The sequence below is a fragment of the Phoenix dactylifera genome, chromosome 1, assembly GCF_051530095.1.
Source record: "Phoenix dactylifera cultivar Ajwa chromosome 1, Ajwa_hap1_PhDact_Kaust_v1.1, whole genome shotgun sequence".
NCBI classification, from domain to species: Eukaryota; Viridiplantae; Streptophyta; class Magnoliopsida; order Arecales; family Arecaceae; genus Phoenix; species Phoenix dactylifera.
Genome location: NC_143190.1, coordinates 53,525,066 through 53,551,449, shown reverse-complemented (window position 1 = coordinate 53,551,449; position 26,384 = coordinate 53,525,066). Strand labels below are relative to the sequence as shown.

The following is a 26,384-nucleotide window of genomic DNA, read 5'->3' as shown; positions in this document are numbered from 1 at the left end:
TTGCCATTCCAGCTTTCACGACAAGCCCCTCCCTTGTTTAGAGTTGCTAGGCCAATTAAGATCTTCATGGAGTCAAATTCTTAAAATAAATGGGATAAGGCCTGTTTGTGAAGGCATGAGCACGACTGAGCTTATTTGTTAAAACTTGCTGCCACAACCAAATGAAGAAGTTAGAATTTGAAATCCTAGAAACCCCAGATATGACACTTGTCTTCGCTGTAGCTCAGAGAAGTAGTGGAAATAAAATATTAGATGGTCTGAAATTAAAGTAGATCTAATATGGAGGCGCTTATACAACAGTATAAATAAGATTGGCCCTAACTGCATGACTGAGAGCCTAGCATCAATAATCCAAACTGCTGGATATGGTTTATAATCTCTCTAAACTGCGTACTGTTAAAAAAACTTATATGGCTTGAAGTCCTCTAGCATATGCATCATGTATAAATTTAGTGATAAAAAATGAACAGTTTAAATGACACGAAGATTATATATTTTATGATCACTAGATGCAAGTCGCTTGGACTATCAATGCTGGGTCCTTGGTTGACAAGTTTGAGCTGCCTCTGGCCAATCTTATTTATACTGTTGTATAAGCGCCTCCTATAATCCTGAAATTGTATTGAAATAGTTCTCTAGCATTGGAGGAATTTCTTCGACTCAACAAGCTCTCCATATAAGGTGAATCCTCTGGACTATGGAGACATTACCAACTATTGGTCTAACCTTTTCCGTTACAAATCAGACACTCCTTGAACAGCCTTTGATAGTGCAAGTTGTCATGAAGTAGGATGCCAAAAATGACACATAACAATGAGAAACATGAGAGAATTCAAAACTAACAGAAATTCATCATCTCTGAACTGTCAAATTAAGCTAAGCATGGATCTTTCCAGTTACCTCCAATCAAATTTTTTCTTTCTCCAGAAGAAGATGTACATAATAAAGAACAACAGAATAAACATACAAATAAGCAAGCAAAAAATAAATTTTCCAAAAAAGGTATGATAAATATAACAATCCAGAAAATAATAATAATAGGATGTGCTCACTGATTTTACGAGCTCCCTAGTTTATTCCATTGGGTTTATTTTGCTTTGACTTGGCCAAGCTAACAAGATCGCCAAATAACTTATCTTCAGGCTTTGATGGTCTGTTGGACTGGTGACTGTAAAATGTGGATGAAGCAGACATTGGATAAGAGGAGTTCATATTCATGTAACTACTGTTGTCTTGCAGGGAAAGCCCATACATTCTCTGAGAAATATCATTTGGACCCACATAAGGGTACAGAGGTCTCTGATTATAGTACCGAGCTTCTGGCTGTTGACCATATCCATAATTTATCCACTGAACACCCTGCATGAGTTGTTGCTGCATGCCTATGAATTGCCCACCCTGAATAGGTTGGGAATATAAACCTCCCAGCTGGTTGCTCTGCATTGGTGGGGCTGACATACCAATCTGCTGGTTGCTCTGAATTAGTCCAGGATGCATTCCTCCAAGGTGGCTGCTTGGGATTGGCCGGGGATGAATAACTCCCTCAAGTTGGCCACTCTGCATTTGTTGAGGCTCAAGCAGTTGGTTATTCTGAACAGTCTGAGCTTCCCATGGTGGCAGAGGAAGAGCTCCACCTTGATCATTTGTATCTGTTTGAGATAAAAGAGATTTTAGTGATACTATGCCCTCCTATGACCAATGAAAACTTGCGATAGATTGTATGGTTTAAGAGATGGTGGTGGTTTTGGAAACTGAAAAATAACAAAAAACATCTCAATCAATATCAATTAGTTTAGTATTTCCATGCAACAACTTAGAAATATTAACCTTCCATAGCACACTTAGCAGATGTGGAAAAAGAAACATTCATGGACAACCACTTCAAGATTTGACATGTAGAAGAACAGAGATTTCAGGCATGCCACTGATGATAGAATGTTTTGTCACTTGACTGTATTTTAAAAGCAGTAAAATAGTCAAGGAAAGGCTAGAAGACTTACTGTAAGTTGCCTGATGCTGGGAACTCAAGCCATGAGAACTTTGACTATTCCATGCAGGATTTGCTTGATTCAATTGGGTTGCTTGGATATAAGCTGCTTGTTCATATTGAGGTACCCCAGAATTTGGGACACTTCCATTGGAATAATTTGTAGACTGATGGAGTTCTAGTTGAAGCTGAGGTGCAGCAGGATATGTCTGTGATGCTGGATACACTGTATTAGAATCAATAGCATTGGTAGGTTTGTTGCTGTTATTGCTGTTTTGAGAAAATATATCAGAAAGAGCCAAAATGTTCTTCTCAGTTCCAGAGCTAGCAGAACTATCAACTAGGTCAGTAACAGGTACAAGTGCAAGTGAATTCTCCGATGTAGGTTTACTGAAATCCTCGCCACTAAGAAGGTCCATGTTAGGATCAATTATTTCTAATGAGGTTGCCGCACCATTAGATGCTGGAGGAGCAGGTAGCAGTAATTGCTGAAGAGGAGTCTGCTTGTTTGTGCTTGTGCTCATATTGGACCTACAGAATAAATGCATTATGCCTTCAGGCAAATATGAGAAATTGAAAATGAACAAAATCAAAGCCCTCGACCTGATCAAACAAGGCCAAAGTTTGAACATGGATTTAAAGGTAAAGCAGTCAAAAGAAACACCGGGAAGGTCAGCCAAACAAAATTTAAGGAGAGCCCGCCTATTGGTGCATCAAAGTTTTATCAGATTGAAAATAAATGACCACTACACATTAAAAGCAACTTTATATGTAACTTCAGGTGAACTGTTGAGTAAGCAATAAATAGAGTTGTTTTTGAAAGAATATTGACTACCTTTGATTCAAATGTGCACTGCTATCTGCATTTGTTACAGAAGAATCATCAACATCTACAAGTGCTTGAAGAGTCTTTGGCTTCTCTGCATGAACAGCAATTCCTGAAAGAACGGCATCATGTCTGGCTAGAATTCGCTGCAACTCATCATTTAGTGCAAGTCCTTCGCGAAGCAGTTCCTCATCCCTATAAATGTTTAGAAAGCAGACAGTAAACAGCCATTTAGCAAACTGCAACAGACCAAAATTTCATTCAGACTTCCAATTAGGTTAATATTGCACAAAAAAGATTTATTCCTATATCACAGCAAGTCAAAGCATAATATGTTGGATTTGTTTGGTTCTATGTTAAGGGAAAAGAAAAGGAATCAGAGGTATTCAAATTAAAACTATGTATGGTTCTATACACATTGATTTTGAGGCAGCTTTGGCAAAATGCCAGCATATAAAACAGCCCTTAAAAATTAAGAGAGAGAGAGAGAGAGAGAGAGTTGCACAGAAACAGAAAGGCTAGCCAAAGAAAAAAAGGATACATGAAAAAAGAAAACTAAATGACAAGGACAAAAGTTTTTTTTGTCTACAAGCATAAAGTTCTTATTTCAACAAAACATACGAAAAATGGAAGGTTGCCTTTAAGAGGGATATAACATTAAATTAAATCAGATTCTTGACAAAATAAAACATTGAAAAAAAGTTCAAATGTTCTTTACAAACAACTGTATTTTAAGGATTACACACTGAAACGTAAATAACTCTTTGGAAGTCTTACGAAGTCGTGTTCACATGGTGCATCACTCTCTGTTTGTTTGAACGGCACTGATCAACAAGGTCGACAAGCACCTCCTGTGTGAGTCCCTGAATATTAGCAGTATCATGGCTCAGCACTTGTAAAGTTAAGCTGTATGGTAGAAATCTAGAAATGCAGTTGGCCTGATTAGTACCATACGCTAACAGTTTCTTCGTGAACTCTAAGTAGGATATTAGAATTGAAATAATAATTACAAGTTTCCTTCATTGACAGTCCATACTTCCACATGTATATGCATATTATTCATTAAATTGGGACAGCTTCAGTGTTCCTAGGTAATCTATTCCAAAAGATATCATGGATCGTCTGAGGGACGATCAATGTCATTCGCCTGCATGTCTGAAAACACAAGTACACCAAAATTCGAGTGTTTGATAGCTTCTAGAGATGGATAATGGCTAAACTTTTGTTGTGTTATGGAAAAGTTATCCATTTAGCGGTTACTTGATGCATGGATAACAAGTTTCCACACCAAAAAGTTTGTTCAGAAGAGCTTTGGATGTCATAAATCATGAGGAACGATGTGGATCATCAACGCATGCTCTACAATTATAGAAAATACAGGGCATGACCAAGTTAGCTATGCCCTGAGAACAATAAAGCAATTCCAGTGTTTATGATACACATACTGTAATACAATACAGATACTCATATTCATCCATTTAGACAAATAAAGATCATATATGTTTCATTTCACAATGGAAAAGGAACATCATGCATAAACATATACACACAAACACATACACACATACATACATACATACATACATACATATATATATATATATATATATATATATATGAAAGTTAAACCATAGAACCTATGCCTGATAAGCTCTCTCTTATATCATTTGAAAAGGCAAGGTTGAATTTAATGGCTGCATGTTTTTTTTTTTTTGTAAGAATTTCGTTACTTTCACTGCAAATGCTTCGATTTTGAAAAATCCTAAATAAGGTATATCAAGTAGTGATAAACTTTAGTTCAATACTCTAAAATTGGTGCAAAGCTGAATGAATGACGCATTGGCAATTTCTAAGTTTGGCATTTTAGTCCACAGAAAAAGGTCATGCAAGAATACATTAAAACCTTATCTTTGTGCTTTCCATTAAAGCAAAGTATAAGAGACAACCACTGCCACACATGAGCTTCTATATTGCCCTCTGTACAGACTCAACCATTTGCCTCAAGGCATATTTGGAACATGTTGCCTCTTGGTCTGAGGTGAGGCAAAACCTTGAAAAAGGGTCTTTTCAGCAACATATATAGCATGCACAGCCTAGTAATGGGCATGAGGGAAAATGGTAAGGTTGCTCCAGTGTGGCGTAGGTGTCACGAGTTTGAAACACAGAAACATCCTCATCATGCGCAAGGGTAAGGCTGCATATAGTTGTCCCGTCCCAGATCTTAAGAGTGGTGGGAACCTCGTGCACCGGACAACCTTTTTTTAGCCTAGCAATGGGCATGTGTGCATGGATGGGTGGATGAATATGGTTCCATATGGTTCAGAATTAGTGATATATATAAAAATTAATAAATGCACTGCACTTCTAGTTGGAACAGTTCTTTGTTGTCTTTTGTGAACCAAGAGGGAAGTATTCACTCAAAAGGGGAAAATTTTCAAGGAGATGGTTTGATATGGTTTGATTTCCCTATGAAGTTTGCCTTACACGTGCATCTACATATTTACATAAATATGTATAAATATAAGTATGTATAAAATGCATGCATGCATGTCTATCTGTCTGTGTATGTATATAAAGCCATCTATCTTACTTTTATCAGATTCACTCTATAAATTGCAACACAAGGGGTATTGGATCAGGCCAAGTCTAAAAGTTCATTAGTTTCTCTGTTGGGGATTTAAACTATGCACTCAATGGCTTTAGGTCAGTTTGAATTCAGTCTGGAAGTTATGTGCAAGATCCCATATTTGAAACTTGGTGAGTACAAATCAATTTTCTAAAAATGTTGGGTAAGTGACTCGGTTTGAGAATCAAGCCTAGGTCTGGATCTCAAATAATTACATGTTTGATTTGCTGGCTTAAAATAAATCAAAAATGGCCAAAAGCAGATTTAAGATAATAACCAGTTGAATATGTCACACACGTGGGTCAGATGGACTTGAACCTTACCCAAACACAACCTGACCCAAACCTCAACAATGCATGAATTGAAATACATTAGTCAGGCAGGAGTCCCAAACCAAGACCTGAACTCTAATTGAGCCAAGGATAAACCAAGAAAAGCTGGACCAGAACCAACCAATCGCAACAAATATTAGTCCAGAATTGAGATCTAACCAGTAGAATCAGAGCTGAGCCTAACGCAACCTCAAATGGGAGCCAACCTTGCCTAGCAAACCAAGTAAATTACAAGTTATTTGAGCCTACCATACAAAATTTGCATTTGATTGATTGGAGTTCGTAAAACTAAAGGAATCTAAATATATATGTCAATGTCTAACCAACAAAATGGCTTCAGTTAATTTAAGATAATCCGATACTAGCAACATGTTCAAACAATGAGCCTATAAATAATCGACAACACTAGCATCTGAGTTAAGTGTTTGCAGCACGAGGTTTTTCAACAGATTGTTGGATGTTTCAATCCAGATATCCAAGTTGCATTGAAGATTTGTAGCGTTAACATATTTTGACATTAATCATAAGTAAAATTCAAGTCTCAACAATTACTCCAGTTTTAGATATGAAAATATAATCAGCAGCACTAATTTGCAGATTACCTTTTTGTTCCCGGGCTCTAAAGCATTAAGCATTTGGGAAAGAATATCAATAACACCACGGGCATTCTGGATTTCTGCGAGGCTGAACAAAAAAACCTAGTTTCAATTTACAACATCAAACATAGGAACGTCCAAAAGAAGACAAACAGAAAAACAATACATAATCAGGATAAAGGTAATCAGAATAAAAGGACATAGCATAAAAAGTTAAGATCTACAGAAATTTAGTGTGATATTAAGAAGAATAGATCAGAAAAGGGAGTATTAATACGAAGTTGTTATAACTTTGCAATATATTCTGTCACTATAGGTTTGGTTACTCTTCCTTTTATTTCATCTAAAAGCGATTGGTAACTAAAGCCCCAAATGAGGTGAAAGCCTCCATAATAATGCAACTTACCAGGCTTGAGTGTTTAGAAAGCAATCAGGCCCAAATTCAAATAACAAACAAATTTGGAAATTTGTTATAGGGGCATGACAAATATGCAAACATAAACAAGCAACAAATCACAAAATCCGGCTGTATCATTTTCACATCAAAATGGAAACTTTTGTTTCCACTTGACCAACACGCAACAAGCAATCCAATAACCATTGTCCAACACCCCACTCTGTACAGTATGGATTTATGATATTAGAAAAATGAAAATGAAATCTCATTCAAATTGCCAGAAATAAAACATACAAATGATAAAAAGAAGCTTGAAACTGGAAGACAGATAAGGCAATGTTCAAATTTCATCATCTTCTGGTGTAGCTTTCTACTTTTCATGTAAAGTTGAGATTCAGTCATAAGCTAAGGAGGTTATTTTTCAAAACATACTGAAACATGAAAATATATCCCTTAACTTTCTCATTTGATCAAAATTATGGTCCTCGAGTTGGAATGGAGATTGAAAGTGTACCAAGTCAAATCCATCCCAAAACCTCAGAGCTTGGGCTGCCCTTGACTCTTCCTATTGATTAACAAACCGCAACTTTCTTTCCTCTATGTACAGGTATCATCTTAATAATTTGCAATTCATTGATTGTGAATGCAATAATAGAAATGCTAATCTAGTAAGTCCTAACATACGAGGCGATTCACTTGTACAACTCCTTACTTCCATGAGCTGTAAGCTTTTGATAGAGAGAAAGGTCTCTTTGATGACAAATGTGGTTTATCAATAGATCGACTATAGGCTTCTCTGATAGTTTAAGTATCTAAAGTGTAAAATATCAAGGTTACTACTGCACAAAGTACATGCATATCAAACAAATATTCCCATGAACAAGCACTAGCTATTGAATGCTTAAAAATCTAAAAACACCAATTTATTTCATCACTTAATAATTTAAAATAAGTCAGTGATAACATGCAGTTATCTAAAAAAGGCAAGTGGAAGGCTCCAAGAAAGAAGATTCTCTAAGAACTTGGTGTCAAAAATAGTATCAGACGTAGCAAACTGTCACAACCCAGAAAGTAACAGTAATTAGATTTAACAAACTAATATTATATGGAATGAACAGATTATATTACAGTACATGCTGATGTTGCACTCCTGAAAGCATATGACATGCTAAAACCTTGGGCAAGGGGAACACTATGCACCTCAGAATAGGAAAATCAGAACCCGCAGAAGACTCAGGTGCCTCTTGTTGATAATCAGGATTTAGCTCAGGTCTTTGAGGAAATATAGGTGCAGATCTCTCAGGTCTTCGAGAAAATACAGCTCCCCCACGCTGATGGACAAAAGGTTTACCTCAGGAACATGTGTATGTCTACATATGTATCTAAATATGCAAGAACATACATATGTATATAAATGATAATGAGATAATCTAACATGAATTATTACTAAAAAATGTCAAAATAATTTTATCCACCCCAACAACATTTCTCAGATGGATGGACATGAGTTGCAGCGACTTATCCACAACTTAAAAAGTAAACATATCTATCGCCACAACTTATAAAGTTGTATTAGAAGTCCAAAAGCATACCAACAACTCCTGATATGCTGCATAATATTGTGGATATCTTGCCTGTGGACCACCAATTGCTTCTTGCCAAGTATCTATTAACAGAAGTACCTTCTCCTTGACATTAATATCAGCTTGCTGCAAGGATTTACAATGAGGTAATTCAAACTTTTCAAAAGGAATCAAGGACAAAAAAAAGTGGATAAGAAATAAGGTTATTCTTGAAATAGTCAAAACCTTCTTTCTCACTATCATCACCATCTCATGCAGAATATCTTTCTCAGCAACATGCATATGGACTATATCGCCGCAGTTCTTTACCATTGTTTCCAGAAGCTGGTATAAGTTAAAGCAAGAACATGCCTCCATTAGTCTAGGATTTCCAAAACAAGCCAGCAGCAACCGAATGAATATAAAAGAGGAACTGATAATGGTGCCAGTGTCGCAATGGAAAAGAAAAACCTATAACTATAGATGCTTGACAAAGGCATTTTTTTACTCCTTGAGAATTTGCTTTGTTCGTTGACTTGTCATAGCAAATATGCTTAAAATAAGCGTTACCCAGACTCTTTGATTTAGTGGGAAATAACCACATCCAACAATTGAGCATGGAAAGTAGTATGACACTTGGACATCACTTAAACATGGGTCCCTAAGACTAAATTCTTAGATACTGAAAGGATCCGACCCTTAGCCACAATCACACCCCAGACATGAACCAGATCCATGTAATGTATTGTAAAATAACCCCCATCCCTTGACTTGTGAAAAACTTATATACTTCATAAAATCACAAATACTTACTAGTACTTAGCTATCATCATTGAAAGTGTTGAGGAAACACAACTATGAACAGAACAAATAAATCAAATAAGTAGAGTTGCTTCAAACAGCTGTATGTACTTGATAATCCTAGGCCACTATTCTGGACATAACTGACCAAAGGTCCACAACTGACCCAAAGGTGGCTGAAATCAAAATCTTTTAAACCTTGATTCAAATTAAAAGATGCTCGAGCTACGGAAAACAAATTACAAAATGCAAAAAATGAGTCTTATGAAAAACAGTTCTCCCCTTTGCTATCATAAAACCTGTTTTACAGACAATCAGGATTTACGTTTTTTTTTTAAAAGAAACCTCACAGACAATGCAACAGCACCAAGGATCTTCTCCACATTCTTAGGAATAACCTTCTAACATGACATTTGGCATAAGCTGAATCAGTGTTAATTTTGACCATAACAAATAACAAAAATGAAAACATGGTTTTAATTTGGTGTAAATTTGGAATGTAAAGCTTATATATGCATTAAATGGAATAATGTTACAATAATCAAGAATATGCACAAACATCTATCATACTGCCAAATCTTCCCCGACAGATATGCACTTAATGATAAATACTCATTTTGCGTGGTTTATAACTATCCATGAGTGCATTAGGGCATCTAATAATGCTATATAGGCCGATATGATAAGGGATCATGCTTTGTTCCTTTGTCACAATGATTTTACACTAAAATACCTTGTTTTTTTTTAAGAATAAAATAGCTAGGTTTAATCCCATGCTGTAACAAGGAGTCCTCTTGCTCTTTACCTTGATTGTAAGATGCTTCACCAGTTTTCTTGAACAATCTCCAAGGTCTCAACATATGCGGCTTCGGGGCTTGTAAAGGCTTGGAGTTTGGACCTAGTTCCCATCCCACTTATTTCTTAAGATGTCAGCTTAATTTGGTCAAGGAACCTTGAGTTCTTTTTAAAGATTTTAGTAAATTAAAAGCTTGTACCATAAATCATAAAGAAAATATCACAGGCCTTCTTCATGACTTCAGTGCTTCCTTACAATTAAGGTGGAAATCTTTCCAATCAACTCTGTGGGACTTACTCTGAGAAAAAGATACCGTAAGTCACTAGTTAGTTGAAAAAATAAACTTCTATCCTTGAGTAGTAGGTTTATTGTAACAACCCAAGACCTTACCCCAAAAGACTAGCTAGAAGGAGTTATTTAGGTTCCTTGGCCCCGTATAAATATCCAAGATCTACCCGCCGAAGAGACTTATTCAATGGTCACTGCTAACCGCTTTTGGTCCCAAAACTTTGGGGTTGCTTATTCCAATAAACGTTGGTTACATTTCTTTATGCTATTTGTACTAGTAACCGATTTATGGATGGTGCTCTTGGGATCCCAGCATAACGATTCTATTTCTGTCTAAATTTCGGAGTAAATGAGTTCTAGATGCGGTATTTCCTTAGTAATTCTTTTAGGGCCCTGACTTGTCACGAGTCTGAATTTCATATTTTCGGAGATATGGAGCTAAGCAAATGCCGGCACGAGTCCTCACATGCTCTCACCATTTATGCCTTGGTATTCTCGCTGGGTTAAGGGTCCAAATCAAATCCAATCACAAGAACCATAAATCCAATCACAAACACTACGACCAGCTCATGATTTCTTGATCCCCATTTATTTATCATGGACACTAGCAATTCTTGTAGCATTGAATTTCATAGTTATGTAAGCATACCTTCTAAAAGTAAAGTTTGCATATGAAGAAATAATATTTTTACATACTAAGTATCATTTCTTCGCAACCCAAATTTGATGCCTAAGTGAAGTACAATCAAAACAAAATTTCATATTGATTAAATAAGAAGAAGAGACCTAAATTAAATTTAACTATTAAATGGATCAAGGAATATCCCAACACTATAAAAGCAGCGAATTTTCCCAACTTTTCAATTCCCATAAGTCCCTAATTAGATTTCTCCTTTAAAGCTCAAACCATGGCAGGTTTCTATAGAAAATGGTTCCAACATTGTTGGACTCTAAGAAGAACGAGTCCAAGAGGGAACTCTTCTTGAGTTGGGAATCCATGTTTCTGTACATGCTAAGAATAAAGAATTGCATGTCCGTCACAATCTAAATTCATTAGTGATTTGTTTGACATAGAAAAACTGAAAGTTATCTACCTTAAGAACGAAATATACCAAATAAATCTAAAAGAATTTCATAAGGAAGATATACAGTGTCAAATCCATGTCAAAATATTTTGCATTTTATCTTATACCTAAAATCTCTAGCAGAAGCCACATGCATTAAAACTAATATAAATATATATGTTTAACATTTAAAAAACTGATAATATCATAAATTAATAATACAACGACAGCACATGTTATAGAATATATTAAGCTAAAGTTGCTCTAGATAGATTGAATTTGATGATGACGACTATGATGACAATCATACTAAGGAGCATGGAAATATCAGGAAGCAGGTGGAGGACAGCTACTTTGCAGTATGTAGAGTAGGAGATCAAGCTATTATGGATACAAAAGATAAGGTCAAGGGACTCAGAAAAAAGAGAAGTTGTGCACAAAGAACATTCCACTAAGAAAAACAGTATTCATGGAAATTACAAGCAATAGCATAAGATTATTTTTTAAATAGTACATGCCAACAGAGTAACAGAACAGAATCAGTAGTAATAATTTTGGTGCTCACTGTCAATGCAAGAAGCTGAACTTTTGGATTCTTATGCCGAAGACGCTTTTTGAGTCCTTTTACAACATCCTTTGCTTGTCTGGTAAACCAAAAATTGAGAAAAAAAATAAAATATTAGAACAGTGAATTTACTATTATTCTGTTTTAGATATCATGAGCATCAATCAACAGATGCCATTGCATCAGAGCACATAAATGAAGGATAAAGGTTTAAATATGTTTATGCTCTTAAATTATACAGATGAAATATATTATTAAAATGTTTGTGCATCAGTGCCACCATTTTGAAGGTCATTCTAGGTCACAATTAGCAAGAAAATAGAAGCCTACAGAAGATTTTCATGGTTTGCATTATTATTTATGTCAAGAATAAACTAAAGTTACATAAGCACAAGTCTTGATTCAATCACAGAGTATACAGCAGATTAGATCACACAAAATTCTAGAAGTCTGGCAATATTTTCTTGCAATATTGCAATGCATATCCAAACAAAGGATTGTACATAATATAGCAAACCAGAAAACATGTCAATGATTGAGGACTCAAAATACAAGAAGAAAGTCCTATCTCACCTCCCTAATGAAAATGCTACACATGCAAATAGTTGGGGAATTCATTTTGATATATGCAGCTTCAAAAGAACATCCAAAAGCAAAGAATTGGGCAGTAGACCATCCGAAGATTTTGTTTGGACAGTAAGTATCAGGATTTTATTGGTACTAAGCCAGAAGACCAGGAGACCAAGTCTCATGACACAATGTGAAGCAACTGTTTTTCTTCGGGTGCACTAATTGGAAAGATGTGAAGTTTCCAACATAATATGACAGGGCATAAAACAAAGTATTTCAAAAAGCAAAACTAGCATTTTGAGCACAAAAAATTGTATGATAGGACAGGACCCAAGAAGAGCTAAATGTACAATAAATACTACAGGGGGTGTACAAAACCAGCCAATCTAAAGAAACTTGCATTTAATTAAGTGGTAAATCTATTTTCCAAGGACATTATTCATTTTCTGCATGGACCAATCCAAACTAATAATTCCAAATAGATAGAGTTGGCTTAACGAATCAAAAAATTATCCATCAAGGTTTGAGAAGTTGCTGCTATCGGCTCTCTATTACATTAACTGTCCAGGATTGATGCTTAATTGCTAAATAGAGGAACTTTTAGACAAGAGTGAGACCTATCATCAGACCTAATAAGACCAATTCGTACCAAGTACTACCATAAAGCATTTGAATTCATATCTACACTCTATCAAAAATCAAGAGTTTAAGTCCTCTAAGTCCATTGATTTTGCCCTTGGTAAGATTTCATTTAGTTTTATCTGAAAACTTTACTATCTCTTTATCAATAACAAGGATTTAGGTATTGGAGCTAGCACTTATGCCGTTCACCTACCAATTAGCATGCAACATGCCGTGTTAGCCTATATGCCACTCTATAATGAAGCAAACAAATAAATAAATCAATAATCTTTTTTAATTATGAGTGGTACAAACAAGCATGATCAGCACTTGAAACGATGAATAATGGCATGGGTAAATTAGGCAAAAATATTGATTGCCTCTAATGACATGCTAGTCTAATTTGCAATTCACCCACCACAATGATTAATTAAGATGTCATCTCATCTTATCCGTCTACACCTCTTTCTCTCTGTGAATGCTCTTTCTTTTTCTTACTAAAAAAACATTGTGTGCTCATGTATTCAAGTTACTAGTTTTGAGCCTCCATATAGTGTAGTGGTCGAATAAACAGCAAGGTCAAAATCATTAGGATGCAAGTTTTACAAGCATACATAGTGAATGTTGTTTTTGCAATAAAAATGCAAGCACAATTTGGGAATGAATCTCTTTCCTTTATTCCAACAAGGAAAAGCAATCTACTCCACCGGACTAATAGAGGTCCGAGTCTCATCTTTCTCATTCCAATTAATATGTGTGCTTGGGAGTCTTTATAATTTTTACAAACCAAAAACTTACCATGATTTTTTTTTTGTCTATTTTTTCCTTTATTAGGAAAAATATTTATCCACGTGAACAAGCTTCTTTTTTCCAAAGGAGAAGGAAGAGTAAGTCTTGTTAATTTGGGCTGTCCATGACAGGCATAATTATAAGTTCACTCTTGACACACAGTTCCCACCTCTTTCTGTCATGCATGCTCATGTCAAATGTCTCGGTCTCCCCACCCAACACTTCTTTTCTATTGTAGATGCCCCACTTTCTCACGTTTCCAACTTCCTACCTATCTCTTCGTTTAGTCCATGTAGCATCTCCAACATTCATCCAACTATATTTCAATTGCACAAGCACATACATATATAGCTTTCTCTCACTTTCTATTATACCTATCTCCTACAATTTATATAGCCGCTATTTCTATCTTAGCCTTCCCTTTTACACTTCCCGCTCCCACCCCCTTATCTTTATCTCATTTCCCTCTTCAGATAAACCAAATTCCATCATAACTAACAAAGAAAGATTTAATCTGTCTCTATCCCAACCCTCCCTCTTTCTTCTCTAGCTTTCTTTTATTCAGGTTTTTGCTTTTCCAAATAGTGCACTATATTCAAATTTCTTAAATATTACACTAATTAGCAATTACAGAATTGATACCCGTAATTGAAAAGAAATGGAAAACCAATAAAAACAATAGGGGTTTAACATTATTTTGTTGATATTATTTATATAGACACCTTTTGATAGACCTCCTTTTGTCTCATTTTTGTTATAAAAAAGTGTACATATTTAAATTTCTCATGTTCCTTATAAAGATAATGCTATTTCCCAAACAGATGCATCGAAAATTCCATGCAGAGATCAGATCTAGCTTCTACTTTCTTTAGGAAGTCATCCCATTAGCTCATGCCTTAAGGCATTTGCAGATAAAAGTGATGCTTGCACCAATGTCACACGTAAGTGGATATGTTATTATGAGAACCAAGGGGATCGCATATGTGGAAACTCCATAGGTAATTTGTACATGCACATCCACATTGTCCCCCATATGGTAGTATCTAGGTAATTAGCACTGTAATTGGCCCCAGTGCTTTAGGAAACTCAATTATGTCAAAGGCATAACACGGTGATTGCATTAGTTTCAAATCTCTGAAGATCTTGGTGACCTCAGCCTCTCAAACAGGACACCAATCTCCACAAGATTCACAAACAGAAAAGTAGAGAAGTACTTAATCTATCCAACATTTGAGTATTTACTGATGGTTCCATAGCTCAACCTTATGAGACAGATGCAGAACATCTCCTACATCCATGCACCTATATTTCTATTTCATAGCTTAAAATGCTGCCGTCCAAATTTCCTCACATAATAGATTGAATTTATCTAACTGTCATACCAAGGCATCCTAGACCTATTCTTAATCCCATCAAATTACTAACAGATGCTATAGAGCCTCAATTATCATCTTTCCTGCGAAAAGATATCAGGTCTTTAACTAAAACACTTCTAATGAATCGAAATTAACCAGCCCTGCTCCAGTATCGTCAAATAAAAACCTCAAAAAAATCCAAATTCGAAACAAATGAAACAGAAAGATGGCTTCGAAAATGGAACGGAGAGAGAAAACTGGCAGAAGATGAATCCGATACCCAGGGTCGCGACTGCAAATGTCGCAGATCTCCATGTTCATCGCCCAATCCGGACCGATCAGCATGGTGCTCGTCGCCCGATTCGCCAACGAGCCCGTCATTGCTGCACCCCAATCGATCCAACAGGGAGAACAGAACAACCAAGAAAGTGGGAGGCGAGATCCCGGCTAGCCTCGCCCGGAACCTGTTCCCCCGCCGATCGAAGAGAGGCGGGCACAAACCCTTGGTGGGGGAGAGAGAAAAACCCTAACCGATTCCCGAGATCTCTCCTTTCCCGTCGCCGGCGAGGCCCTGGTTTTCTTACGGATATTTTATTTAAGATGGAGAAGAAAAGGAAATGGCTCTCGCTGCGGCTGTATCTTCGCTAGGCTCTCTCCGCCGATGCGCTGTCTTCTTGTTGGTGATTTGATCTATTAACGACTCGTTTGGAGAAATGGGAATAAGTCCATGTTTCGTTGTATTTAACGGGTGGGTGGTCCTGGCGTGGCGGCAGCCTCTGCCTCGATCGCAACGTTAGGAAAGTTTGGATGAGGGAATTTATAAAATAAAATTTTTTATGATATATATATATAGAAAGTGAGAGAGATTATTGCAGTTGATAAAAATGACATGAGCTTCCAAAAAATAAGCAATAACCAAATATAAAAAATAATAAAAAAAAATGTTGGATTTATGCTGATAATAACATCACTAAAATCGCACATAAGTATCATTAGTATAGTACATTAGGTTCGCATGATTACTGAAAGTATAGAAATATGGAGGCCTAATGTTTTACCAATACTTCTCTTCATAATTTTGACTATACCGTATTAGATTAGGTCTTAGCACATACAATGAATATTTGGCATAAATAAAAGATGGTTAAAATATTAGTTTTGAGAGGCATGTAGTTTCAAGATCCATTAGAATTTGATCATTAATTTAGAAAGAAGAAAAAAAGGAAAGGAAAAATGGTAGTTGGAGGTTAGAATTTTGTAAGGTACAAACCAAATAGGGGGGAGGTAAGATGGAGTGGCATTCTTAGAAGATCTTAGGAGATCAAAGGTCCCTAGAAAATATAGAGAAATGGTTTGGAATTTTTCCCGTGCTAATAAATCTACTACTGAGTTTGCATTGTTTGTAGGCATGACCGGCAATAAAACTTAAAAAATGCCAAGTTTAACTTGCAAATCTAAAGGCAAAATGTATAGGTATTAAGGCTTCTTTTTCTTTTTCTCTAGATTGTAACCAAGAGATTATAAACAAAGGAATCTCCTTCCAGCCAAATATTCATATCTTTAAAAATTGATGGTTATCATTCACATTCCTTCCCAAGATCTATGGAGCTCGTCCATAAATGTTATATATTGGACTATAAAACAATAATATAGTATCAAAAAAATATATTTGAGTACTAATGGGAATCTCTATGACTTGTGTGAAGCTGGTAATGCAAGAATTTATAAGTAATCTAAGTTTTTTAACCAGTGGCTTACAAAATGTTTATCTTCTAAAAACTTTTATTATCCATTTCACTAGATAACACAACTCCCATGATACCTTCTAGTGAGGTTTGTCCAGTGGTTCGTATTTCTCGTACTTTCTTCGAGTTTTTCAGACCATTTATATACTAAACATCACACTCTCGTGAGGCACATCTCATTATTTGAGACTCTCTCTCATATCTTGCACGTATCATGCTCTAGCTTATATTGATGGGATAATTAAACTTTAAGATGTAAATCATACTTTGATTCGCTAAATCCATTTGAAATTTTGAGATTTATGAAGCAGCTTGATCTGCAACCGCGATCAAAAATGACTCTGATCTAAACAGAGATTAGCAGAGAGGTCTTCTGAAGAGAGCCCTTAATGCATGTTTTGGAGAAGGAGTCTAACAGGCTATTTATAGCTCTCTCCACGGACCAAACGCCGCAGGTGGTTACATCCGTCAAGAGTCACCCCCATCAAGGTAACTCTTCGCTACTGCAAAATTACCTTAATGCCCTTAAGATCATCAGAATTTACGAAATTCAAGGGACACTTGTCAAATGTAGGTTCTAATTAAACGGGATCAGAGTTTAATTAAACAAGATCCAATATATATAAGGTAGAGTCCTTGGCTCTTGTAGATTTAATATGGATCTTCCAAATTCAAGGTCTTGTATGTAAATTAAGATCTAATAAAAGTATACGAGAATTTATATTTTCTTCAACATATCAACTTGCAGACCCGTAAGCAAATTCTTTTTTAATTAGGGGCTCAAAAAAAATTTCTCAATATGTTTAGAAAATAAAGTAAGGCGGCAACATTTATCGTCCTCACTTGTTGCTTGCAAACAAACTATAGTTTATACCTCTGGTGATCAAATATTAGGGTTTAAACTTTAAAATTCTCTTAGGATAGATTCTGATACATCTCCAAATTAGCCACAACTCACCATAAAGACCAGCTAATCAAAGCACACCACGACTCTAACACGTGGCAGATCAAAAACCAGTCATTTTTGACCGACTTATATACTCACATCTTCTGGTGGCAAGTAAACTTCTCCACCCAACATACACAAAAGAGGAGAGATAAATAATAGAGAACATTTTTACTATATGAGAGATTGCCTTCTTCTTCTGTTTTATGAGAACTATACTGATTTGGGCATTAAAGAGTCTTCGAATATATTTGGGTCAATTTTTTTTTTTTTTGGCTCTGTACTATTTTAGGTCGTGATATTGCCATCTGATGAAGATCCCAGCCGCGATAATCAAGCACCGCCCATTTTTATTTTCCGGCATCATTATATCTATGGCGGTTTAAGATCAGTTAATTTTTCAGCGGCCACAGATTCTATTATTTTTTACTTTAGCGGGACACGAGAAAGTTTGTTTGGTGCAAGCAAGTGACAACCGAACGTAAAACCCGAATTGTAACAAAAAAAAAAAAAAAACGTCCAACCCGAATATTTTTCTTCCCTCTCTCCCACGCGCTAAAACCCTCCAATTAGGGTCAGAAGTCGACCCCAGAATCCTGCTAGCTCCATGAATCTCCCCGCAGAAGCCTTGCTTAGGGTTCTTTCTCTCTGAATCCAGAAACCCTAATCCCCAGATTGGGTTTGGTTTTGCTCCCTCTTCTTATGGCGATCATCGGCGACGCGCTTCGCCAGGCGTTCATGCCGAAGCACGAGTACGAGAGCCTCCGGGAAGAGGAGAAGGCCTGGGGCCGCCTCCAGAGGCCCCTGGCTGCGGCCCTCGCGGTGGCGCTGGGCCTTGCTGTCGTCATCGCTGTCTCCGTGAGCACGAGCATCGTCTTCCCCGGGGATGCCAGCCAGCGGCCGTTCTGCCGGGACCGCAGGATCCAGGCACTGCCGATGAACGCCACCCAGGAGCCTGATATGTACGGATACCATGGCGCATTCTATTTGACGGACGAGGAGGCGGCGGACTATTATTGGATGGTTGTCTTCATCCCATCGGCGATCGTCTTCTTGGCTTCGGTCATCTACCTCCTGGCCGGTGAGCCAGCTTCTTTGGGTTACTTTCCTTTTTCTTGTTTCATTCTCTTATCAACTTTGTGAAATTTCTAGAACATTGATTGAATCCCGAGCGATTTCTTGGCATGTCAGAGGTGTTACTTTACATAATGCAAAAATTGTGGAGCGGTTTATTGTTGAGATTTATTGGCAATACTGACAAGAACATGCATATGGACATCATTGATTGGGTTCAGGGTGGTAGTTCTGTTAAGAAGTTTATATTTACTGCCTGCTTGGATGCCTGAATATGTTGTCCCTGTATAAATTATTCCAACAACTGAAAATTGAGAGAGAGAGAGAGAGAGGAAACAATGAGAGAGAAGGAATCAATGCAACCAAGAAGCTCTGAAATTACACGACCTCACACACCCCCATTCCTCTTCAAGGTGATTGATGGTATTCCAGCTTTAGGACTGGAAGACTGGAGATTTCCTTGAATGAATTAAAATTTTCTCTCTCACAGATAATCTGTTCTGACTATCCACCATACATAGGTAACTCTAAGGAGTAAGGATTATTTATGCGGACATCCAAATAACCCCTTAGTGGGCGTAATGAAAGCAAAACAGAGCTGTGTGAAGCTAAAAGATTTGTTTCATTTGTGATGATACTTGTAAATTGAATTTAAGTCTACTAGAAAGTTACGTAAAATGTAAAGATTCGGATAAATTCTGATACTTGTTTTACATAAGCCTCAGAGAATCAACATATTATATTTAACTGTTGAAGTAAATCTTAATAGATCTCATAGCCTATCTCTGGAAATTGATCTGATTCAATGTACTTCCAAGCACTAGCTAGAATCCAACTCATACTCTCATGTTCAAATAACATTATATATCGATGTTCAAGATAAGAAATGTAATGGGGTTAGTGGGTTGGCTATGATGAGAGAGATATGAAACAACATGAGGTGGTGGGTCAGATATCTTAACGAGGATTTTACTAATGATGTTGTTGAAGCTTGAAGCTCCATCACATTTTTGTGGTATAGGGAAAGCTTGGAGCGAGGATGTTAATGTCAGCGTGGTTAGTCATAGTGTCATCATGGGAAATGTCTAGCAGAAGCAATTGTCATATGCTGATTGTGTTTAGTCTTGCCAAAGCAAGGAACAACTGAAGTCAATAATTTAATATTTTAATCATCGATGTCTGCAACCAACATCTTATGGTAGTCTCTAAACTAATAGAAAGCTTTCGAACAAGACACTCGTTGATACTAGCTCATTGCTTAGCAATGAGATGGTGTGAATATACAATAGTATAAAGATGGTGAAAATGATTGATCGACATATTGTGAAGAGGTGGAGTTCCCATTCCACTAAAGCAAACCATTTTACAATCTGACTTTGGAGAATATATTCGACTTATTAAACTATTGGACTTATGAAATATTATCCAGGGAAGTACACTTGTGGTAAATTTTTCTTAGCTCATATATATTAACCTTCTACAATCTGGAAATGCTTAAACAGTTTAACAATACCATACATTTGTAAATGCATCTAAGAAAGGGATGCTGGATTGTTGTTGGAAAATTGACTTAGGCCTTTTTTAGTTGGTGGTCGGAGTAATTTGCTGATAAAATCTATGCCTGGTGGGATTCTCTCTAGAAGTATGAAAGAAGGAAGAAGATTTCAGCTATCAATCTCCCAATCCCTGCCTTTTTTGTATAATCTAAATCACTTATGAGATAAAATATCTTACAGCAAAAAAATTGGGAGCGAGATGAAATGGCTGGCTAGCATATCATAATCAAAACTCTTTCTCTTTTCACTTCTCTCCAAGAAAACCCTCAAGGGTGAGGATTTATCCAAGAATAATCTCCTCCCATATTCAAATGGGGCCGTTAGAAAAAAGTATATGGGGAACTTGGAATGCCATATGGTCATCATGTATTTAAGGGTTATGTCATGGCCACTTATTTTCTAGGCTTGTTAATTGTTACTTATAAGGAAAGTCTTTGGCTTAAAATTGACATATAGGGAATGTAATGCAGTTGGGCTATAGTAGCATGTTGGTGATTTGTATTTAGTGAATTTTTCCTTGGAAAGATGCCCACATTCTATGGAGTGTGGGAGTTCATTTTAAGCCCACATTCAAGTCTTTGCTTGTGAAGTAAAACATTTTAAGATTCAGTTATGACTATTTTTGGTGGGTTTGTATCCTAGTAAATGGTCTGTGTTCCAAGACCAGTCAGGAGCCATAGGGGCGGGTCCAAGGGAGAGCCATGCCACCCCTCCCACTAGCTATCAAGATTCCTATTTATGCTTATTGCTCCAGGCTTCGAGCTCTCATGTCCCTCCTTCTGTACCGCAAGTTAAAAAAATGCCAAACGAAGCCTTCTAGATTGGGCAAATCCTTCTAGTTTCTCTATTGATCCCTTACAAGTAGCTCATCTCCATTTATTCCTCCATTATGTTCTAATCAAGATCATTGTTTCCTTTTATAAAGACAAACATCCATCCAAATGGGGAGGCTCTTGAATTGTATAATGTGATCTTAGTAACTGCTTAGCCTTTTCTACAAAAAAATACCTCTTATCTTGTTGCCCGTGCAGACAAGAATAGTTTGTTATTTGATGGTTTGACCCCATTGGTTTTCTCATTCCCTCCGAAAACCTATTTCACAATCATGGTCCCCATTGGCATTTTTGTTCCCATGAGCTCACCTTCACCAAATTCTACTCTTTTAATGAGACATCAAATTTTTGAAGGTGAGTGTTCTCTGCATTAATGTAACACTAGAATGCGACATATGCGATTCATGTAGGTGAACAAAAAGAGCATTTAATGAATGGCCATGATTAGATGATAGAAGGATAAGATGAATATGTGGAAACAAAATGTAAAAGCTTTTGGCGAGGGCCATGATTAGTGAGGCACATGATAGATGGGTGTATTAATTTTACCTGAAAAGGTAGGAAAGTTAAGATTGATGAGGGAAAGAGGGAGAACAATGCTCATTAGAACCTAGGCTATTGGAATTACATAATAATAAAATACTTTGTGCGAGTCTTTGAAGGCCAAATGCGTGCTAGACTCTGGGACTTTTGCATTATATATAGTAGAGATTTTCATTTAAAAAATCACAAAATAACTAGATCTTGCTCTGTGTCTACATGATCTTATTTGTGTTGTTTTAGTCTTAGAACAAATTCTTTATAAGAAGCTATTTGTGCCACAATGTTCAAACCCTTCTGGCTAATAAGTGGTGGCTCTAGGTTCAAGCCTAGGGTGGTGCAACCCAAAGTATTTGGACCTAGGTCATTGTAATATGGGCTGGTCTCCCTTCCCTTGTTCTATAAAAAAGTTCAGAAAAATCAATAACCACAGCCATAACCACAACCATAACCATCAACCCTCATCCCACCTCTATTTAGGGCCACATCTTATGTAATATTGAGCTTTGTATAAGAATCAATAAGTAGCAAATTTTATTTGCCTAATTAGAGCTAGGTACTGTATTTAATTTGAAATAGAAGATATTACATCAAATTGCGAAGATGGAAGAGCTTCAATGGAGAAAATGCATGAGCTGTGTTGCAAATCTAACTATCCTAGCCAATTAGCTCGACCCAAATCCCATTCATATTATGCATTTCAACTTTTGTTTTAAGTATCAATTTCAAGCTTTAACCTGAAATATCACATGTAGGTGGTGTGAGTTTTGTAGCAATAGTGGTGCAACTGGTTATTAGGATTTGATATGGCAAAGCTTCTTCCATTACAATACTCTTCACTTTGTCTGATTTATAGACATATGATTTTGATCTAATGAATAATTTGAACCTAAACTAGACTTGTATATCTCATAAAAAAATTAATTTAGATATAAATTCATATTTGACCCTACCAAATAATTAACCCTAACTTCTCTCTTAAAGAAGCAAAGGATTTTTGACTGTTTTGTGTTTGTAATGCTAAAGTATGCAATTTTGGTAGAGCTGTGGATGGGTTTAGCATGCCTGCATATCCTTTAGATATATTGTTAGTCACTAATGCTTGTTTTCTTCATTAACAAATTTTGGTATCTTTAAAACACCGTATACTTTATTTTCGTTTAACTTTATTATGATTTGATTGTTGAAGGAAGATCTTTTGTCACAGAAACTGAACATATGAAATAATTTAATGCAAAATAAAAATGAATATGAGGCCCTAATTAAGATTGATAGACAAGATTCCACAAAGCAATCAGTTTCATTGCTTAATATTTATTATACAAAATAATGAACACACACACACCCATAAATACTACTATGTAATGGCGAAGGCCTACAGTCTAATATTTGAGGCTAGCCTCTATGTCTCATGCAGTATAAACATTGTGTTCACTCATATTTTTCATATATATATATATATATAATATGTATGGATGTATAAATATGTATTACATATATGCCCGTTTGTGGTTCACATGCCATGAAAGGGAGAAAAAAACAGTGTTTTCGAGATCGTAGCATCTATTTCCTCTTTTGGAAAACCTGGACTCTCAAATTTCAGTAAGGAAACTAATTTGAAAAAAACAAAAAACAAAAAATGTATATCTCAAAAAAATTAAGGCTGTAGATCCAAAATAGTTGCATCTGAAAACAAAAATTACGTATCTCAAAAAATTGGTGATCCCGGATCCCAATACATTTGCAATCTAAACTATTAACTGGATAGAAGATCACATTCATCCCTTCTATCTCATGCGCGGCTCACGTGCCAAAATCTAATGTGTGCACATGCATGAATGTTAATCGGCCTGCATGTGCATAGCTGCTTTTGAGGTATTATGTAATCAAAGTTATCTTGCAATATAAGAGGAAAATTTATAGAATGATAATAAGGCCTAGAATATTTTATAGCTCAGAATGTCGGGCAATAGAAAAGGTCTGGGAAAACCAGTTGGATAAAGCATTTAAACAAAAACATTGAGACGGAAATGCTGTAAAACTAGAAAAAATTAGAGTGAGGAATGTATATATTGAGGAGCTATCTGAGTTTATGTTATATGGACTGAGCATGAGTGTGGAGTGTGGGCATGTATCCGAGTTTCATATCCTTTAATCTCTAAGAGGTTCTTCTAATTGACACATGTTCAATTTTCACACCAATTCACATTTCCAAGTTCTGGGTGTGGGAAATCTGGGTTGAAATGTCCAAGTAACATAGGTAGGAGCTGTTCCATTTAAAACTGAAGTGATTGGGAACCAATTAATATGGTATACTCACATACGATGAAGATTTGAAGGGGGCTCCAATAAGGAGGGTTGCTTCCACCTTTGTTAAATGAATTAAGAAGGGACGGGGAGACATAAGATGACATGAATGGAAGTTGTGGTTTGTGAAAAGAATATAAAAGGCTCAAGTCAGAGGTAGCCTAAAAAGAAACGTTAGGTGAATGAGGATCTATAAAGTTAAGCCCAAATAGCTGGGACAATGTTTGAGGGCTGTATTAATGGTTGAATTGAGCTAAGATGATTAATCAAACAATTCTTATTGTAAAATAACCCATGCCATTAATTGCTGAGAATAATAAAGTCCTGTACTGTGAAGTTTATATCAAGATGTGGCTCTAAAAAAAATTGGTATATCTAGATTTTACTTGTCATGCGCCACTCTTTCATCTAGATTTTTCTATTTATATATTAAAAAACAGGTTACAATTGGTTCTGTGACTTTTTCCTTTGGAGTTTCTGAATGTGTTCTTTTTCTGTGGTGGCTGTTGCTTATCTGTTTTATGTGGCACTGTCTCATTTTATTACTTTATGTTGTTTATAACGAAAGACAAGAAATAAATACCATTTAATTGTGGTTTTATCTTTGTTGTTCTGAATTTGTTATTGATTTCATGGTTAATTATGCTGCAGGAATAGCTGTTGCTTATTCTGCTCCAAGAAGACACATATGCCTCAAGGTAGTTGAAAATAACTATTGTGCATCGAAGAGAGGTATGGTGATGTTGCTCTCATAGTAATGCAGATGTCTTGATATTATTTTTTTCCTTGTTTGATAGATGATGGATGTAGCTTAAAGTATGTCTGCAGTTCGTATTTATGTTGTGTAGTTTTATTCTCTGGGTTTGAATATTTCCCCCCGCTGTTTCCTTTCCTGTAAACAGCAAAGTGGGATTGCAAAAGAGTTAATCTTATGATCTTTCAACTCTTGTGGTGTTATTATGTTCTTGAAGGTTGCAAGTGGTTTCTAGTCTGTCCTGTTGGCGATAAAGATAAGGTAGTCATGATGCTTGTTTTGCCTATTTTTTTTGGAACTCCAATTTCTATGTTCACATTATTCATTATGTTCACATTATTCATTTACTTTTTCCTAATCCAGTCGTACTCGGATCAGGCTTGGTATAACATTTGAGACAGATTGTTCAATTCTAACCATTTTGATCAACTCTGATCAACTCTTTTTCCACTAGGAGGTGAGGACACGGTGCTGAGTTGCATTGCTAAATGAATTATCAAAATGTATTTTGTTTTGGGATGCATCTCATGCAAAAATCTTACTTCTGTGGTTGGGCCCAATTAAAAAGTTTGTCAAAAATCCAATCCTGTGGTGTTGCATCTGAATTGTGATTGGAATTTATCTCATGCTGCTAAAATCTTACTTCTATGGTTGGGCCCAATAAAAAAATTTGCCAAAAATCCAATCCTGTTGCATTGCATGTGAATTGTGATCCAAATACCTGTGTGGAGTGATGCAAAGTAAATTAGCAACATGTTTGCTCCCCCACAATGAAATTGATTTCTTTTGTACCTGTAGTCAAAACATAACCATTTTCTAAATTGTAACATAATCTTGTAGGTGGGGTACGTTGTCTATCGATACTCAATGTTGTGTTTGCCGTGATCTTTGGTCTTCTTGCACTATTTCTTGGATCAAGCCTCCTCACATTAGGGAGTAGTTGCTCTGTCCCGCTCTTCTGGTGTTATGAGATTGCCTCTTGGGGTCTGGTAATCTTGTATGGTGGTACTGCCTTCTTTCTGAGAAGAAAAGCAGCAGTGATCCTTGATGAGGGTGAGTATGCGGGGCGAAACCTTGGATTGGAGATGTTGGAATCAGCCAGAGAAGTGACACCAGAAATGGAGAGGCGTGTGAATGAAGGTTTTAAGGCATGGATGGGATCTTCCCTCCTTTCTTCTGATGAAGAAGAAGAGCCTGATTTTTTTCTAGAGGCGGCTGAACCAATTCTGACCGACTCTAACCTGCAAAGAGGGTGAAGTTTGTCATTTGGAATTCTGTAAATTGTTCCTTGTCGGCTTTATTTTTTAATTCTTTTTCCAAAATTTCCAGTTGGTTTAGATTGTAATTATGCAAAATCACCATCGTTTCTGCTGTAATATACTGAGTGGTGAATTTAGATACACATCCATACAAAAGAATTTGGAATTCATATGACCCTTCAGATTGAGCCTCCA

At 36.4% G+C, this 26,384-nt stretch overlaps 2 protein-coding genes across 7 annotated transcripts; one reads left to right on the top strand and one right to left on the bottom strand.

Moving 5' to 3' along the window:
- Window positions 1-896: 896 nt before the first annotated feature.
- LOC103706855 (TOM1-like protein 9) lies at window positions 897-15,967 on the bottom strand. The gene is made up of 10 exons (XM_008791106.6): window positions 15,456-15,967; window positions 11,841-11,919; window positions 8,573-8,671; window positions 8,357-8,473; window positions 7,965-8,095; window positions 6,374-6,455; window positions 3,591-3,676; window positions 2,823-3,008; window positions 2,001-2,518; window positions 897-1,649 (listed from the first exon to the last, which is right to left on the bottom strand). The coding sequence occupies exons 1-10, from the start codon at window positions 15,554-15,556 to the stop codon at window positions 1,069-1,071; spliced, it is 1,980 nt and encodes a 659-aa protein (XP_008789328.4). The 5' UTR covers window positions 15,557-15,967; the 3' UTR covers window positions 897-1,068.
- Window positions 15,968-18,028: 2,061 nt separating this feature from the next.
- On the top strand, window positions 18,029-26,377 carry LOC103706856 (uncharacterized). 6 transcript variants are annotated; one of them, XR_015970305.2, is made up of 5 exons: window positions 18,032-18,947; window positions 24,828-24,908; window positions 25,079-25,191; window positions 25,294-25,387; window positions 25,771-25,909. XR_015970305.2 is itself a non-coding variant. In XM_088706202.2 (4 exons), the coding sequence occupies exons 1-4, from the start codon at window positions 18,569-18,571 to the stop codon at window positions 25,813-25,815; spliced, it is 618 nt and encodes a 205-aa protein (XP_088562328.1). In that variant the 5' UTR covers window positions 18,029-18,568; the 3' UTR covers window positions 25,816-25,908. The 6 variants fall into 6 exon arrangements, 3 of the variants coding, with proteins under 3 accessions (XP_088562328.1, XP_088562329.1, XP_008789329.1); XR_015970321.2 differs by having other exon boundaries at window positions 18,037-18,947; window positions 25,148-25,191; XM_088706202.2 differs by lacking the exon at window positions 25,294-25,387 and having other exon boundaries at window positions 18,029-18,947; window positions 25,771-25,908.
- Window positions 26,378-26,384: the final 7 nt, after the last annotated feature.

Excerpts from the sequence above, each read along its gene's own strand:
- LOC103706855 (XM_008791106.6), bottom strand. The coding sequence starts at position 15,556 with ATGACGGGCTCGTTGGCGAATCGGGCGACGAGCACCATGCTGATCGGT. Across the intron at positions 3,009-3,590 it reads CACCATGTGAACACGACTTC|GGATGAGGAACTGCTTCGCG; the intron begins GTAAGACTTCCA and ends AAACATTTATAG. Across the intron at positions 2,519-2,822 it reads AGTGCACATTTGAATCAAAG|GTCCAATATGAGCACAAGCA; the intron begins GTAGTCAATATT and ends TTTATTCTGTAG.
- LOC103706856 (XM_008791107.6), top strand. The coding sequence starts at position 18,569 with ATGGCGATCATCGGCGACGCGCTTCGCCAGGCGTTCATGCCGAAGCAC. Across the intron at positions 18,948-24,827 it reads GGTCATCTACCTCCTGGCCG|GAATAGCTGTTGCTTATTCT; the intron begins GTGAGCCAGCTT and ends ATTATGCTGCAG. Across the intron at positions 24,909-25,770 it reads CTATTGTGCATCGAAGAGAG|GTGGGGTACGTTGTCTATCG; the intron begins GTATGGTGATGT and ends ATAATCTTGTAG.